The sequence below is a fragment of the Aythya ferina genome, assembly GCF_964211825.1.
Source record: "Aythya ferina genome assembly, chromosome: 5".
Taxonomy (NCBI): domain Eukaryota; kingdom Metazoa; phylum Chordata; class Aves; order Anseriformes; family Anatidae; genus Aythya; species Aythya ferina.
Window position 1 is genome coordinate 4,738,483 of NC_140301.1, and position 18,314 is coordinate 4,756,796.

Consider the following 18,314-nt stretch of genomic DNA (forward strand, 5'->3'; position numbering starts at 1 on the left):
TATACCATACTGCAAAGTAGCACTTGGACAGAGATCCTCAAAAGACTTTTGATGCCCGTGTGATACCTAACTGCTGCAACAAACATCTGGCATCCAAAATCTACATCCTCCAAACTCCTGACAAGAGCTTTTGTTTTGTGTCTGTTATGATGGGACCTTAGATTATTTGTAAGTGCCTAAATGGCACACAGGTGACTAAGTAACATTGTCTATCTATCTGTAAGGATGTAATTTACTATTTAAGTGCTAGATAGACTCCTACATCACTTAGAAATACTTTTGATATTTTATTTCTGGCTTTTGATTTTTATTCAAATCCATGATCAGAATGACATTTGTTCTTTGGGATTTGGGACTGAGTTTTTGAAGCCAAGTACTTCAGAAAAAGAACAAGTACTCTTTTTTGTATGGTAATTAACAGTCTGCAGAAACCAAAACATTCCTGAGGATCCCATGGCAGATCTGATTAACTTTCACTCAATTAAGGGTGCACTGCCTCTGCTTTTGGTACATCTTAGCTGCTGATGTAGAACTTTGTACCATATAATGTTCTTTTTTGTTTGTTTGTTTGTCTGTCTATAATGTTTTTAACGTGCTGGATCCACACCACGATTTGACTAGAACAGGCTAGATTTGACTGACAGTCAAGCAATTCAACAGAAGCTTGATTATAGCATGTACATAGTTCAACTGTTAAAAATGATGCAATGTCTCTTTTTACACTGATGTACATATATTCAACTGCTTTGCTGAGTAAAGGTCAGGTTGCTGAACTCCTTACATGGTCAAGCCTTTATTGGCCACGAATTAATTAAATCGACTTTTTACATCTGGATTAATTAATAACACAGTTCCTATTTTAAAAGACACCTCCAAGTATTCTCTTGTTATTTTTGGACCATTACCTTGAGTAAAGGTGAGAGAAAAAGAAGGAATGTAACTTGTCCAGAGGAAGAGAATCAATGTCATACTTTAGATATGACAAATTCCAGTACCAGAAATACTCCAGTGCTCTGGAAATTTCTGTTTTACTATTGACTGATTATTGGACGTACATGTCTATTTTCATCTTATATTTCAATGTCTCCCAACCTTCTTTAGAGCAATATTGACCAAATATTAGAAATCTCTGTATTTTACAATTTCATCAAGAGAAACAGCATCAGATGTGTTAGAATAGTCTAACAAATCTCTTGCTTCTTGATCACTGTGTTACTCCATGCTAAAATTCAAAAGGAGATAAAAATACGCTTTGCATAAACCAGCCTCTCACAAATCCTTAATCAATAGCTAAATCAAGACACAAATAATATACATTTTATTTACAAAACCCTAAATGTTGGGTCTTTATCATTCATTGACCAAATTTCAGTTTTGATAAATGTCACAGAGTTACTGGGAAACCAAAGTTTAGAAACCAATAGAGACAGTCAAATCACGAACAGTTTGTTTAAGAGAATATTCAAATAGCATTATGTACTACCTTCATTGCTGCTACTGCTAGCCTGCCTCTTAAAGCCTCTGCACAGCTTGAGAAATTCAAACATCTGTTGTATAAGTATGGTACACCTGGCTAGCAGTGAGCAAAAACATCGTGGTAATTCATTTGACACAGTCATTATACTCCTGTTTGCAAATGATGATTTGCAGATGATTTACAAACAGCTAGGGATTTTTCACTAAATTTTCACTTTTTAAATGGTCTGATAAATGTTCTGTGAAAACAATTTTCAGCCAATGCGTTTGCTTGCAAGTGATTTGCTGCAAACATCTTTCAAAACTTTATCCATAAAACTGAACACCTACCTCACATGGGAACATTTCTGTTTTAAGATTGCACGTTGTCAGGCATATAAACTACTACTGTTAAAAACCTACAGGTACCTCCACAAACTTTGAGACCCAGAAATTTTTCACATTAGTGACTGTTTCCACAAAGCAAAGGAAAAAGAAACCACACATAGTAACAGAAAAATTCTACATATTTGTCACTGAGCCATATACACTTAATTTTCTTCAATCTGTCTGTCCAACAAATGCTAGTTGTTTTGATATTTCTTAGAATAGACACATTTGCAAAAGAAGAAATCCTTAGGTGTTCATCAAAGAACACCACAGGATCAATGCTAAAAGATGTTTTGAGAAAAGTTGGTTTTACAACACTTCGGATTAGAGATGTAGAATATACTCAAGAATGATCGAGTGCAAGCTGCTCTTTTGTTATAGATGATATACTGATATCTGTTATAGATGATATAGATGATATACATATACTATGGATCAGAACCCTAGTTCCCCTCCCCCCTATTAAACAAGTCCACCCCCCCCCCTTTTTTTTTTTTAATAGAATGTCTTTTTCATCGATGATCTGGACGAGGGCATCGAGTGCACCCTCAGTAAGTTCGCAGATGACACCAAGTTAGGTGCGTGTGTCGATCTGCTTGAGGGTAGGAAGGCTCTGCAGGAGGATCTGGATAGGCTGCACCGATGGGCTGAGGTCAACTGCATGAAGTTTAACAAGGCCAAGTGCCGGGTCCTGCACCTGGGGCGCAATAACCCCAAGCAGAGCTACAGGCTGGGAGAGGAATGGTTGGAGAGCTGCCAGGCAGAGAAGGACCTGGGAGTGATGGTGGATAGTCGGCTGAATATGAGCCAGCAGTGTGCTCAGGTGGCCAAGAAGGCCAACGGCATCCTGGCTTGTATCAGGAACAGTGTGACCAGCAGGGCTAGGGAGGTGATCGTCCCCCTGTACTCGGCTCTGGTGAGGCCGCACCTTGAGTACTGTGTTCAGGTTTGGGCCCCTTGCTACAAGAAGGACATCGAGGTGCTTGAGCGGGTGCAGAGAAGGGCGACGAAGCTGGTGAGGGGCCTGGAGAACAAGTCCTACGAGGAGCAGCTGAGGGAGCTGGGCTTGTTCAGCCTGGAGAAAAGGAGGCTCAGGGGCGACCTTATCGCTCTCTATGGGTACCTCAAGGGAGGCTGTAGCGAGGTGGGGGTTGGCCTGTTCTCCCATGTGCCTGGTGACAGGATGAGGGGGAATGGGCTTAAGTTGAGCCAGGGAAGTTTTAGGTTAGATGTTAGGAAGAATTTCTTCACTGAAAGGGTTGTGAGGCACTGGAACAGGCTGCCCAGGGAAGTGGTGGAGTCACCATCCCTGGAAGTCTTCAAAAGACGTTTAGATGTAGAGTTTAGGGAAATGGTTTAGTTGGGACTGTTAGTGTTAGGTCAGAGGTTGGACTCGATGACCTTGAGGTCTCTTCCAACCTAGAAACTCTGTGTCTTTTTATAAGCAGTAACAAGGAAAAAAAAAATGTTTAGGACAGGGTTGTGAACTGTCTTTATATACATAAGTTGTCAGAATCAAGCTTTACACTAAGTGAGGAAATTCATATATTCCTTATCAATGTTTATCAAGTTATAAACGTTTATCAAGTGAGAAAAACTTTTTTTGCATATCCACATTTCAATGGGATGGGGTACATTTGTCTAAGTATGACCTATTTCAAAGTTCAAAGGGAGCAGGTCATCTTAGCATAATGAAACAGAATTTACAGAGCTGCCTTTTAATTAAGACTGCACTAAATATATGACAAATGATAGAGTGAATCTAACTGGTAGAGAACTTGATTGGTATAACAGGAAAGTTGAAGGCGTACTGAATTTGTCATTCATCAACACAGCTCTTTTTAGCATGTTAAACAAAAATCAAATGTGGTATGCATGCCTGCTGTGGAGTGGGTAATAACTGTGAACTTGAAATTATTCTATCTTACTATAGAACTGTAAACAAGTGTTAACTGTACCACCTAAATGGGAAGTATCTCAAACTTGAACTCACTTGCTAGTGAACATTTGCGAGCACTTAACCATGGGCTACCGTACATGCCCAGTAACTGGGCACCTACCTCTAACTTGAGCCTTTATCATTTAGGGGTGATCACGTTGTCACTGTAAATTCTGCTTAAGTCACTGCATTACATCCCAGAAAGCCATAATTAAGATACAAGAAACTATATGGATTATATATGTTACTAGAGATGAGTGTTGTCATTTTTTTAGTTAATTAAGTTCTACAGGGTTTGTCAGGGCACAGAAGTCAAAGAGCATATATTTTTAGTCTAACCATGCTCGTTCTTGAAAAGGAGAGTTGGAGTTTCTAATTTATTACTCTGGCCTTTTTTTTTTTTTTTATTTGTAGTTCTTAAAGACATTCACTTTTGTTGTATATTTAATAACATTAAATTCCACATGTTTAATCCTTGAATCTAGGCGGAGTTTTGTCTTTCAGAGGATCTTGGAGAGAGGACATAAAAACAAGCTTTACTGAGAGCTACAGGTTACAGCTCAGCTCAGTTGCACATTGTTACAGTGTCCACTCAAGGATTTTTTCTGCCCGGCTGAGATTTCCAAAACCCAACAGTAATCTTCCTATCTCTTCAGATCTGTGAGCAATGGTGATGCATGGCTACATACCCTGGCTTCAAACCACTCCTGTCTCCATCATCTCCTCTTTGCGAAGGAAATCCTCTGATGGCCAATTACTACAGGTCTCCTGCCTCTCTGCTCTGCCAGCAGAGAGACGTGTCCATCTAACATGTCCATCCAGTCTGGGGCCATAGATCTGGCCCCAGATAAAAAGGATCTGGCCCAAAATAGTTAGGTAAATGTAAGAGAGAAGGTAACATGAAAATTTTTGGATCAATTGACCTGCTCACAAGTTTGTGGCATTAAGAGAAAATTCTGCTTTTGAATTTTGCAACACTAGATAAACATTTAAATTGGCAAATTACCATCATTTTCTGATCCCTTCCCAACTATTTTCTGACAGCTGTTTAAATGACTGAAGCAAAATCAATTGCATTAAAGAAAATGCTTCTATGCTACACAACCTTGAAACTTACATCTCCGTAAGGAATGAAATAACAGTAAATCTCACAAAAGTACCCATTGTGTACTTACTTTAAGTTCAAGCTACAGGAATATAATATTACAGCTTTATTCAAAACTGTAGTCTAGCAACATTCAGACTACATATGTGTACAGTAGTTATAAACACTATAAAGGCTTTATTCTAAACATCTTACACTGGTAAAACACAAAAATGTTATTGCTTACATCATTTTGCAGAGAAATGCATATATCATGTACTCCTATTTAAAGTGAACTAGATTAAAAATGACTGAGAAATTAATTATTTTTCATAAGACAAGGCAACAAAAGACAAACTCTTGACTTAAAATGTCTGAATTTAAGGCTTATATATGTTCCATTTCTTTACATTTAATTATGTGTTAGAAAAATTACAATGGAACATAAATTGTAAGTTACATAAATATGAATTATTTAAGTTTATTGTCTTCCTAATTTGGAAAAAAAATTGTTAATATAAGGATGCAATAGAAGGCCTATGCACGTGTTCAATTCCTCTCCGTTACTTAAAATATTTGACAGCACATAGAGTTTTGCTGGTCTGTCTCCAAAGCATGAATTTCCCGCCCAATTTATTCCAAGAAATCTCCACTCTCACTCAATTCTCTGGAAGTTTTTATTCAAAAAAATGTGACCAGAGCCTTGCCATTCATTACCTTATTTCTCTACTTTATTTTAAAGTTTATCTGCTTTGTATACTGAGAATCACTAAACAATTTTTCTGCGTCTTACAAATATTTATCAAAGAATGTGGCTCACTGAAGTCAGCAGCATGAGCTTTTTGCATCTTAAAAGTTTAAGCAGCATAAAACTCTTTTCTTGTTTGTTTGTGGGGGTGTATTAATTATACACATGGGAGGATTATTGTATGCTAGCCAATGGTTCAACCATAGGGATCTGATAGAAATTAGCCCTTACTGGATTACTACAGCAGTATATGTACATTTGGTGTAAGAGAACACCAAACACAAATAAGAAAAAATACTTTTTGTTGCTATTTGTAGATTCCTCTAGATACCTGTCTGTCTTTCTATCTTTCTCTTCACATCTGACCTGTTTTTTATTCTGTGAGGATAAGTTTTTGCCATTTTAGCATACCCATTCCCACCTTAATCAATATGTTCTAGAAAGAAAGAGAAAAAGAAAGAGAGAAGGAAGGAAGGAAGGAAGGAAGGAAGGAAGGAAGGAAGGAAGGAAGGAAGGAAGGAAGGAAGGCAGGCAGGCAGGCAGGCAGGCAGGCTAGTAGGACTTCAAGTAGCATGAAGCACTTGGCACATTTCATTACAGTCTATTTCATACTTTTATTCTCTATTGTATGCTGAAATATTTCCTGTAAATGTAAAGTATATTCAATCCTAAAAAACATATTTGTGTCCCATTTCATTCTGAAAAGGAAACTGCATCTCAGCTCCCACAGCTACCGTTCTGAAGGAAGGTTTATGTTGTTTGTTCCATCAAAAGAGTGGAAAAATGATGGGTGCACAAGGTCAGCTAGGAAAACTATTCCAACTGATGCTTTATGTGATATATAAAGGTAAACACAAGAAAAAGTAAGTTTAAGAAGTTGATAGGCCCAATTACTTTATTTCACTTAATCTGCTTCAGATGAAATGCTACTTCTTAGTATTCAGTGAACTATTCTGAAATAAATGATGACATATAAGTTTTATGTTTCAGTTCAAAAAGCAAATCTTCCAATAACTTTGTTTTAATTTGTTTCTTTAAGGTAAAAAGAAATTTTGGGTGATAGTGAGAAGTCACACAAAAGCATGAAAATATTTCTAGAAATCATAGTGTGTTTTCCCACTATCAAAATTTATATCTATTCTGAACTGCAACATGGATCTCATTTCACCTTTATCAAACACATCCAGTAGACTTCAAACACCTTTTATCATTACTTTCAAATCTAAAAAACATTGTTTCCAGTATAGTCCTTTGCAACACAGTACGCGTGCAAAGATTTTGATACATAAGGAAGATGTTAAATTCTGGTTGCACCAGCAGTTTTGTTTTCATTAGATTTTATTATGTTTGTTTGTTTGTTTTGTTAGTTTTGTTTTGTTTTTGTTTTTGAAAATTCACAGTATCACTCTTGTGTAGGGACTTGCTTTAGAACTTTATTGAATCTGTCCTCCACACTCACCTCCATATTAGCCATCAGTCCTGATATATGAAATGGTACTACTTAATACTGTTTTGAATTAGCAAACAATTCTCAGTTTTTCCAGACTGCTGTTTTGGCATTTCTTTTGCATTTCTTGTACAGATATGACTTGGTCTGTCAATCTGCTTTAGAAGACATAAACTAGTGTTTCATTTCTTCAATCTGAATATAATTTGTTATGTTCTGTATAAATTCAGATTTCTATTTAGGTTTCTAAGTACAATTTTGATGGAAGCCTATTAGTCAACAATTTCCCTTAGAGCAAAGAACAAAAAACAATGTTAAAATTGTAGACTGGAAGGTTATTTCAATATATCAAAAACACTTCTATTTACTGATTGAAGAAAGAGCCCACATTGTTGCAGGCTGTACCACAAAATAATTGACTGCAACAGGAGTTCTGCATCCCAAGCCAAAAGTGAGGGCACATAATCGACGTCAAGGTCAATTATCTGGTAGTAAAGTACCCAACAAAAGGAGAGTATTGTGATTAGAGAAATAAGCAGAACATTGTGAATTTGGAAGGTCTGGCAGTGGAGACAGCTTTTAGACTCTCTGTAAACCACCAGAAACATTGTTAGAGCGTTGAGCATCACAGATGAATTCATTAAAACAAAACAAAAAAAACACACACACACACGCAAAAAAAAAAAAAAAAAAAAAAAAAAAAAGAGAGAGAGAAATCAGTTATGGTGCAGTTGTTTCACTAGACTTTTGCTACCTTTAGTCTGTCTTATGAAAGAGTTCTGCCTTCTCTCCTGAAGAATAGAGTTAATACTGTTAAAAAACACACAGGATCTTTCTGAGCTATATTTTCCATGTTGTATACCTATCCAGTCAATCTATGCACTACTTGAAACACTCATCCTAAACAATGTGTTTTTAAAAAAGATTGTTTGCCACAGTCCTATATGTAACAAAAATCCTCATACCTTTATGTAATGATATCATGTGTGTTCCTAATCTGACCATTATTACTTCTGTACCTTTTACCATTTTCCACCTCTTCTGACTCCTTATTCTACACTGGAATAATTTTTTGTGGTTTCCTTTTTGCTCTTGTCTTAATTTAGGAAATGCTCATTACTAACCCAGAATGGAATAGCATACCACTAGCTTACAAGAAACATGATTCAAACCTTTCAGGCTAATGGGAAACAACCTCTTTTGACTTTGAAGAATTCCATAGTCTCAAAATCAGCATTCAGTGGTCAGCTGATAGTTCCATCCTCTGTGATATATCTTATGTTTTTAATAAGATTTTATAGATTTAGATCCTTACCTTCTAAATGCCATTGGTAAGTGACTTTAATAGATAAGTCAATTTGTTTTCAAAGAGCCTGGTCTTTCTTTGTGGTGTACTGAAAACAATTAGAACAATAGTACTCACCCTACGGTAAAAAACTGCCTCATCTCCTGTCTTCGAGACCTCATCAGTTGTTTGTATTCACCAATACGCAATTTCTTTCCATCAACAATGCAGGTACGTTTTGGTCGAGGTTTGTATTTGTAATTAGGATACTTTTCTAGGTGGATTTTACTTAGCCGTGCCTGCTCCTCATAATAAGGTTGTTTCTCTTGATTTGACATGGACTTCCAGCGAGATCCTATTAATACAAACCATCAGTGAGTGCTCAAGTGAAACAGGTTTGGTTTTACATACATGCATTTCAACACACCTTCTTGCCATAATAAACAAATTTTAAACAAGTTAATTAAATAAGCTGATTTGAATTTACATCAGCCAGCACTTGTATTTGGATGTACAACTTGAGACATCTTAAAAGAGCCTTGACTTTCAGATATTGCTGCAAGCCTAATGTATGTAAATCTCTCTCTATTAAATAGATGTACTTAAAATCAATAGTTACATATCAAAATCTCAGCCTCATGCAACAAAACAGACTTCATTATTTATTTCTTTAATAATATGAGCATTAATCTGTGAATAGCTCTTAGCTTTGTATTAGCACATACAATATAATGGTTAAGTAAGGTTTAAAACAATATTTTTAGTGTTAAATCTTTGATAGCTTTATGAAGATGGGGATTATATCCTCCTACTAATAGATACTAATATTTCACTAATTAGCAGGCTAAAATATCAAAACTTCATAGATTCAATATAATTATGAAAAATCTCTTGTGTCCCTGGTGTCTTAAATTTACTAATCTTTTGATACAAGCTTGGCATAATATTGGCACCTTCACATATTTAAAATCCTATTATGTACATTATCTTCTGACCTCATGTAGTAAATGCACAACACTGTACTGAGAAAGTTGCATTTAAATTTCTTGGAGAGGAGAGGAGAGGAGAGGAGAGGAGAGGAGAGGAGAGGAGAGGAGAGGAGAGGAGAGGAGAGGAGAGGAGAGGAGAGGAGAGGAGAGGAGAGGAGAGGAGAGGAGAGGAGAGGAGAGGAGAGGAGAGGAGAGGAGAGGAGAGGAGAGGAGAGGAGAGGAGAGGAGAGGAGAGGAGAGGAGAGGAGAGGAGAGGAGAGGAGAGGAGAGGAGAGGAGAGGAGAGGAGAGGAGAGGAGAGGAGAGGAGAGGAGAAAAAAAGAAGGGAAAAGAAAAAGAAAAAGAAAGGAAAGCACATTTGTAATTCTCTATCCCACTTCAGGTACTGTAAACTTTCATTGAAAGCTGTACCAATAAAAAAATAAAAGAATTAATACAGTGTACACAGGAAGAGGAAAAAGTATTCACAACTCTCATATTGTTTATAAGGAACTATCTAAACACTTGAATAGAGAAGGGTTTTTTTGTTGTTGTTTTGTTTTTTGTTTTTTGTTTTTTTTTTTTTCAGGGGATAAGAAACTCAGAAAGTAGCTTTTTGGTGTCTTTTAGATGGATAAAATGATTACAGCTGTGGTAAACGTGGGTGGAAGCTATTCTTTTACCAAGATTTTTCATACATCAACAAATGGAAAAGTTGTATAAATATTATCCGTAGCCAGCAATATTCTATGTCAGTTCTAATATTTCAGGCTCTTTTCTCATTGTCCTGGAAAAGTTGCACAGATATTATATGGACATAGACTTATTTGTGGCAGAGCAGATACTGACAGGTTAATTCCATGGTTAACAAACATTCAATTGCTGGCACTTCTGAAATATTTATGCTGAAAGTTTACATTTTAATGAATACGGTTACTATACTCCTAAGAGTTTTTTCACAGAATGCACACAAATAATATAGATTCCCTACAGCTGCCAACACTGAAACAGTGCAGGTTTTATACAAAAACTGAAAGGCTATTCATATAACTTACTAATATGGTAGACAAAAATATGAGAACTACCACGTAAGATTTTGGAAGTTTTAGGGCACACTAACATTTATTTGCATGTATTCTTGCCTGTGATTGAATGAATAAATGCAACAAACTTTAGTAAGAACGTATTTGAACTCAAAGTTTAGAATAAAATGATTACAGATGAAACTTTATTTTTACTTTTATTTATTATGAGTTACATTTAGCATCTGTCTTCCACTTCAAAGACTCAGAAAGCAAATATAGGTTTTAACATTTCACCACTCATTCTCACGTATGTTTCTAATTCTCTAGAGGGGTCTCAAAAAGCAAATCAAAATCTCTCAAAAATGAGCCAATTTATAGTGGCAAAACATAACCCATGGTCTATTCCCTGATTGTCCCAATTTATACAAATTAAATGTTAACTATGGTGTCTTTTAATAAAGCAATATTTTAGTTTTATGATGCAAATGCATCCTTAGCTTTTGGAACGTGGCAGAATCAAACATAATTTTGCATTCAAGAAGGTATACAACTGCATATCTTTTGAACTGTGCCAGGTTTCTTGCTACTGCACTGTCTGACATAAACCTTTGATTATGATTTTGTACTTTTTTTTTTTTTTTTTTTTTTTTTCCCCTAGTAATTCTCCAGGAAGTACCATTCTGCACTCAGGTGATGTGTAGTTCAGGTGATTTCTAATGGGATCTTGCAGTTAGACATTTTATCGGGATATATGCTTGCAACAGTTTTCTCAAAACATTCTTTATGAATGTTGCTCATTCTAAAACCTATATTGTGAGTCTGCTGTTGAAAATAAACAGAATTATTTAAAGGAAAATAAAAGGAATGAAAACAATTCATGAGTTTTTATTTGTATAAGTTTCAGTAATTTTGATTCCAGTTACCATCTTTCTGACATAGCATGTTCTAAAATTAGAGAAGTTGCATATCCAAGAAGGAAGTTACTAGCCTGTGTCACCGACTTAAACAACCTCATCTTTTCACATCCCAAAAACAACTAACCCATGCCAACTGCCTCTGCAATGACGTAGCCTTTTAAACATTCCTTGATTTTGTTTCAGTTGCAGTCTTGATTTGGTCATTGTCTTGCACTTACCTAGGATTTTGCTAATGTTGGAGTTGTGCATGTCAGGGAAAGCTTGGAGAATTTTTCGACGCTCATCCTTTGCCCAAACCATGAAAGCATTCATTGGTCGTTTGATGTGCGGTTCGCTACTGGCTCGACCCCGTGAATCCCGGTAGACTCGAGCTTCAGCCACAGTGGCACCTCCTGTTGGCCAACAATAATACTGCTGTAGTTTAGCTGCAGAGCCATTCATTGCTTTACTTCCTGTAATGTCAGGGCAGGAAGAAACAAGATGGATGCAAAACATTATTATGTGGATTACGTAAGCGCTTTCAGTGCTGTTTATTTTAGCATCATTCTCTTTCTCTCTCTGCTGCCAGATCTATGAGAGAGAAAGAGAGACAGAGACAGAGAAAGGATGTCCAGTGATTTGGGTTGTTATTGGTCAAACTCACCCATCAACATCTGAATGAGAAAACAAATTGCACTGGTATTTCTCCAGTTATGAAGATTTGAAAAAGCTTCTGTTTGGAATCTTAACATAGCATAAATGTTCCAAGTACTCAACAAAACTCACATAAAAGTTACACCTGAGAATCCAGGCTGATGTAGACCTGTTCACACAAGTCATTTACAATGACTTCTGCTTGAGTAGCGAAGCACATGCAAAACATTTCATAAAATAAATTATATAGTACACTGAGGTACATGCTGCTAGTTGCATGGGTCTGATTATGTTTGGAGCTGAACGTCTTAAAGTAACATCTCCTTTAGTTGAATTTGAGCAGTCAATCAGATATATGTAGTAAAACTGCCTGCCTTCAACACGTACATCATGTGCGGCATGCTGCAGCTTCAAGAATGGATGACAAACACCCCAGTTTCTCCAGGGTGTTATGCTTTAATGTACAACACTGTCCTGTCATTGCCCAGCCTCAGTTCAGCTTGTACATGCTACTTGTTGTTGTTGTTTTTGTTTGTTTGTTTTTAATGCATCCAGCCCTGCTGCTTAGCCATAGACAGCAAAGCTTCATGGGGAGTTTTGAGTTCACAGAGCTGAGGATGAGGTGTAGAACCAGTTAATGTAGAAGAAAGAGCTAACTTAACTAAGCCTGGAAAAGGTACAGTTTTCCTAGAAAAACTTGCAATCATGATGATATGTTTTTAAGGCTTGGCCTTAGCTATAAAAGAAAGGCAAAAAGACTTTACAGTGGGAAAGTTACATATATAGTCTTACACCTCAACAAACGGGTCATATAATCAAATACCTCAAAAAAGCATGTTACTCGAAAATAAAATTCTCCAGTGATAGGCTTCCTTTTTTTTTTTTTTTTTTTTTGTAAGCTATTCTTGCTCTAGACACTTACTTCACATTCACCAAAGAAAGTCTGGATCACACTGGAGATCTACTAATTTCAGTGACTGACTCTGAAGTTTTTAATTGTACAAAAACTAAGCTTCCTAATTTACTATGAAAATACTTTACCTTGTTAAATACACCATTTCAAACATTCTGTATAGGAAATACATTTACATGAAAAAAGTCCTAAAATAAAGGATGCATAACTAATACATTACCTTTTTGCCACCAGGTCCACAGTACATTAATTTCATTTAAAATGCACTGACCATACAGGATAAATTCATTTTGCTTTATATGGTGTTGACAGGCATGTTTATTGTGCAGTGAAATGTAGTGCAGTTTCAAGCTGACTATATCCATCAACACAGGGCAATATGCTGACTACTGGGCCAGATGAAGACATACATTACCCTGAGAGCAAAACACTCATTCGTATACAGCAGTGTCTTCTCCTGAGGATCACTACGGTAATTTATGATGCCTCGAATGCCATTACTTTACAACTGGCACCAATTTGGCAATTTGTATACTAACATGCATGCATGTAAAAGAAGGAAGGTTTGTGGCAAATGGGAGATGCAAAACTATTTTAATACTATTTTAGGAAAAGTACCATGCAACAGGTGTTTGGTGCTTACAGGAGACTGCAACTGCAGTCAGGTTTTTACTGCAGAAAGGAATAGTAGTTTTGCTGAGTGACATAAGATTCAGATCTGCATGTAGGACCAGTACCTAGGGTGTGTATGGTTAATGAGGCTTTGTTCATTGCTGTCAGAAGGCTTGCAACATGCACATCAAAGCTACCATCTTTTAAGAGAGGATATACTTATTGTGAAACTACAATAAATTATAAACATGTAAATCAGCACTGAAACATTTATTGAGACACATGGCTACATAATCTGAGAAAGATAAAATGTAGCACATAATGGTTATTCCATCTTTTTAAAGAATATCACAAAATTTCTAACTAGTATGTGAAAATATTAATAAGTCGGTAACAAATTAAAAAAATAAAAAAGAATAATATTTTTGATGAAAACATTCAGCTATTCTACTCACGGAAAAGAAAATAATACATATTTGAACCTGTATGATGATCTCTTACTTTCAGAAAGGTACTTATTCATTATGGCTAAGGAGTTTGTCCTTGGCCCTGTCAAACAGTTTTGGCAGGCAAAGACTACTTTTGCTGGTATCAAGATTATAGGCAGGATTGTTAAACTGGATATAATTTAGAAAGGGGAAAAAAAATATATAAGCAGTCTATTTTCAGAGAAAGGTTATGTTAGAAAACAATTCTTAAAGTAATAAATTACAAACATCCCAAGAAGGCCAAGAAGCTTTGGCTGCATCTGCTTTAAGCAAGCCCATACTTGAAGGATTTGAAAAAGCAGCCAATGAGTTGATGTTCTTTGTGCTTGATCTCTGGGGGAATATTTGCAAGTTGACCCATAGGCCATCACAAAAGCATCTGCAAAATGAATTTCTGCAAATAACTAAAGTAATATAATCTCTGTGTTCTTGCAACTATCTCAAAGCTACAGAATTATATTCAGCATACAAAGCATTATAAGAAAATACTTTTGTTAGCATTTGATTCTACGTGGGGAGCCAGAAATTCTCAGTATCTTCTAAGCTCAGAAATGAAACACTAATGATATAAAAAGCACATATACTCAGTGAGCTCTTGCAAGTTGAAACACATAAGAACAAGCTTTCAAACTGCATGGCTGTTCCTAAGTACTTCATCCTGTCATTCAGATATTTAAACAGTACCATGTCCTATATAAACAATTTCAACAGGTTTTACAAAGTAAGGATTTTTTCTTATTGTGATAGTTATAGTACTGACAGAGACACAGATGCCTGGAATTTTTGAAGAAAAGACATATACAACTGCAAGGAACTAGGTGTTTCACATCTGTTCTTTCTGAAAACGTTTTCAGAAAATCTAATAAAGAACAATCCCCAAATACTAGATAAAACAAAAAGCATACTACTGATGAAGGGTGAGAAGAGAGGAGAACAGTGGTAATCATCTCTCTATGGAGACTAATGCTCTGTTCATACTGCAGTTGTGGAAGGAGAGTTTGGTTTTCAGAGTCAGGATTTTGGTCCGGATTCAAACTTGTTGCAAAAGCAGTACGCTTTGGCTGCCCTAATGGCTTAGTTGGCAAAGAAATCTACACTTTGGCCTAAAGGCTTGGGCTATCCTCAAAGTGACACTTCTAGCTTCTGAGGGTGTAGACTGCCTCACTTCCTAGCTCCTTTGCATTTACTCAACTTGTCAGAACTTTAATGATTTAAAGCTAAAAACAGTTTGAGGAGAATTATCACTTTTTGTGGATATATGGCAATCAACTGCCCTGTGGGAACACGATTCCAGACTAGGGACAACACTAGGTCAAAGAACAGCACAGAATGAATCTAAAAATGTTACAGCCTCATTAAAATAATTTCAAACAATGTTTTTCTTCCAAAAGAGACTGACTGTTCTCCAATGCATAGGCAAGAGGAATTCCTGGGCTACAGAAAGAGAAAAATATCTGATAATCCACAAGAAAAAGATAAACATTTTCACATGAATGAAATGTTAAGAAATGTACAGTAACAATTGTTACATTATTTATTTATTTATTCCTGCATTTATCTAAGTTTCTCACCTTTTACAATGACACACATTTTAGGACAGGCACCATCTCCTACCATGTTCGCTGAACATGGCCACATGAAGGTTTCATCTTGGCCACATGAAGGTTTATCCTACTGTCTTTAATAGAACAGGATTTTACTCTCCGTTTTATACATCATTTACCACAACAAAACATCAGATTCAGCCTTTACAAGTTAACAGAGTGCAGATAATAATATCCATGACACAGAGGAGCATAAAAGGTTGAGAAAAAGATGAAGAAAGAATGAGAAAAGAAGTGACAGCAAAAAGAAAGAGATTTTTATCAGTCCCTCTGTTATTCCTTAATTACTCTTCCCACTCTGGCCATTGATTCATGTTTGAAGTAACACATTTCCTTTGAATCCCCTCACATAACGAATCTCTGGCTACTCTAGAGAATACACTGCATACCATCTTCCATAGACATATACCAAGACAGAATATATAGAAATAAAGACAATCTTTTTAGGTTTCTAGTGTCAAAGTGACTGGTTAGCAGAAGTGCTCATATCATCAGTTATTCATTAGACTGAGATGATATTTTTGTCTACTTTGGAAAGAACTGATCATGATCTCCAGAATATCTGGCCCTGAATATGGTAATAAAACTAGCACTGCTAGCAGCTTGCATTGCAGAGACCAAAACCTAATGAACAAGCAATTAAGAGTCACTTTTGCTACTAGAGATGGGTTACTCACAAACAGGGAAATGCAATAAGAGCAGGAAGCATGAAAACATGGGTTGGCAGTCCCCCTTCCTGACCTTAACACATGGACAGACAAATGCAGTCTTTATGAAAGCTACAGCAATATTTTAAATGAAATAGAAAAATGCAGATTTGGAAAGAATAATATAACAAAGAAAAGCTTTGGAAGATTAATAATACCAGAGTAATTATTTATCTATTTTTGAGCTATTAAGTTTGATGTTTAACTTTTGAGAAGATTAGACAAATGACTACTTCACTTTAACCTAAGAGATTTGTGGCAGGGTTAGTATAACACTTATCTTTGTTTTGTCCCTTGCCTGCCTCTTACTTCCCCATTTTTGTTTTACCCTCACCCATATTCAGAAGACTTTCTCATTCTTTGTCACCAGCCTGCAAGAGAGGCAAAATAAATGGGCATCTCTTAACTATTGTCAGTACAGGCATGTCTTGTTATCACTGTGCAAAACTAACACCTACTTGGAAACATGACTAGCTACCTGACAGGGATGCTGTAGTCACACAGACACAAATACTCTGCAGGGAAGTGTCTGTTCATCAAGCTGGTTTCATTCCAAATGCTAAACAAATATTATTCTGCTGGGATTTGAGGGCCCAACATATCTTACAGGCTGCATGTCAGGGAACAAAAAGGGGGTGAGAACTGAGAAATACACGAGTGATTCATTAAATAGTGTAATATTTAAATGGGTTGAAAAATATTTCACCTGTAAATGTTCTAAAATGTGCTAAGTGAATACTAAGAGTTGGGAATATACTGTAGCAGAGGTTAGCTATATTCGTGCAATACTTAGTTATGATAAGGCTTCTATTTTTCCTGTTAAGAGACTCCATTCTCTTTAAAACATCAGCGAGAAGAACCAAGAGGGAATTCCCTAAGGTCAGCTCTGAGGAAACATAAACCTCTAATTCAATAACTCCGCTACTGCACTGAAAAAGGCCTTATTATTGCAACATCCATATGGAGTCAATTGGACATTAATGACTAATCAATCCCTCCCCTTTCTATTCTACTTATAGTGTCACAAGCCATGTTTAGATTAGCCCATTTCCTGCTTAGGATCGCTCAAGATGTCTTTTGTTCTTTCAGGGCTGGCCTGATGGAGGCAGCTTAAACAAACACACGACCCAAGTGGTGCAGGAGTTATAAACTGCCATATGTGAATGAACAAAGGGGCCATACTAAAGCCTTTTGTGGTATTTGTTAATGTTTTTCATCTGAGTTTAAAAAGACCTAATGACTTTGCGGTGAGCTGATGCATGTGGCTCGTGGCTTTGCAAAATGAAGGAAATTCTACCCAGTTATATATCAGCATATATTTTCCGAAGTGCCTTGTTTTCAGTTTTGGTGGCAGTGAGTTTACTATTTTAGTACATTTGTTTTACATATGCAAGCAAAATTCTTAATCTTGAATAAAACACAGCACCAGTTTTCACAGCCATCCTCACAACCTGTATATATGTTTTCCCCCATTTGAAAGACAGGAGCTAAAATTAATAGTGAAGTATATTCTGTGTGTAAAACCAAATCAACTGTTCTCAGCTCTGTCAGTGGTAGCAGTTTGCTCACCGGTGTTCAAAGCTCAGCTGTTAGTTGGGTCATATTAAAGGCTGAAACAATATTTCTAAATAAGCTGTTATCACATCCATGCTCCACAGCCAGCCATGGCCAAATCTACATTATTTAAATGAATCAAAACCGCTAAATGCAACTATTTTCTTGATGACTTACACAAACAGTTTAGATTTCTTGACCACATTTTATGGCAAAATTAACCCTTACAGAAATTGGGCACAGAGTACAGCTAAAATAATGAAATTATAAATTCCATGGAATATTAACTGACTTAGTTAATGCTTAAGGTCTGACTTAAGCCCTCAAAGGCCAGCATAGCCCCACTTGTGCTGTAACACAAGAGCTTGAGAAGTTATTCTCTGGAGATCCACAAAACATCTAGATAGAAATTGGCATAAAGAAGCAGTCTCTACTATAAATTTGGGGATGAATGTAAGTGTTGTAAGATTTTTCAATCATGTGCCACTTGCAGACTTCAAGACCCTTCACAGATAATTAATTAAACACTAACAACCCCCTTCTGAC

The 18,314-nt window shown here is 36.4% G+C and overlaps 1 protein-coding gene across 22 annotated transcripts in view; it reads right to left on the reverse strand.

Annotated features, from left to right (window-relative positions):
- Window positions 1–18,314, reverse strand: part of SOX6 (SRY-box transcription factor 6) — a 381,588-nt gene that overhangs the window by 7,171 nt on the left and 356,103 nt on the right. For 20 of the 22 annotated variants that reach the window (XM_084521857.1, XM_084521855.1, XM_084521866.1 and 17 more), the window contains 2 exons: window positions 11,476–11,709; window positions 8,487–8,703 (listed from right to left, as the gene is read on the reverse strand). In XM_084521857.1, the coding sequence (XP_084377983.1) occupies window positions 8,487–8,703; window positions 11,476–11,709 (451 nt within the window). Of the gene's footprint in view, window positions 1–3,214; window positions 7,652–8,486; window positions 8,704–11,475; window positions 11,710–18,314 lie in introns of those variants that run through there. The other 2 variants (XM_084521868.1, XM_084521869.1) reach the window with 2 other exon arrangements.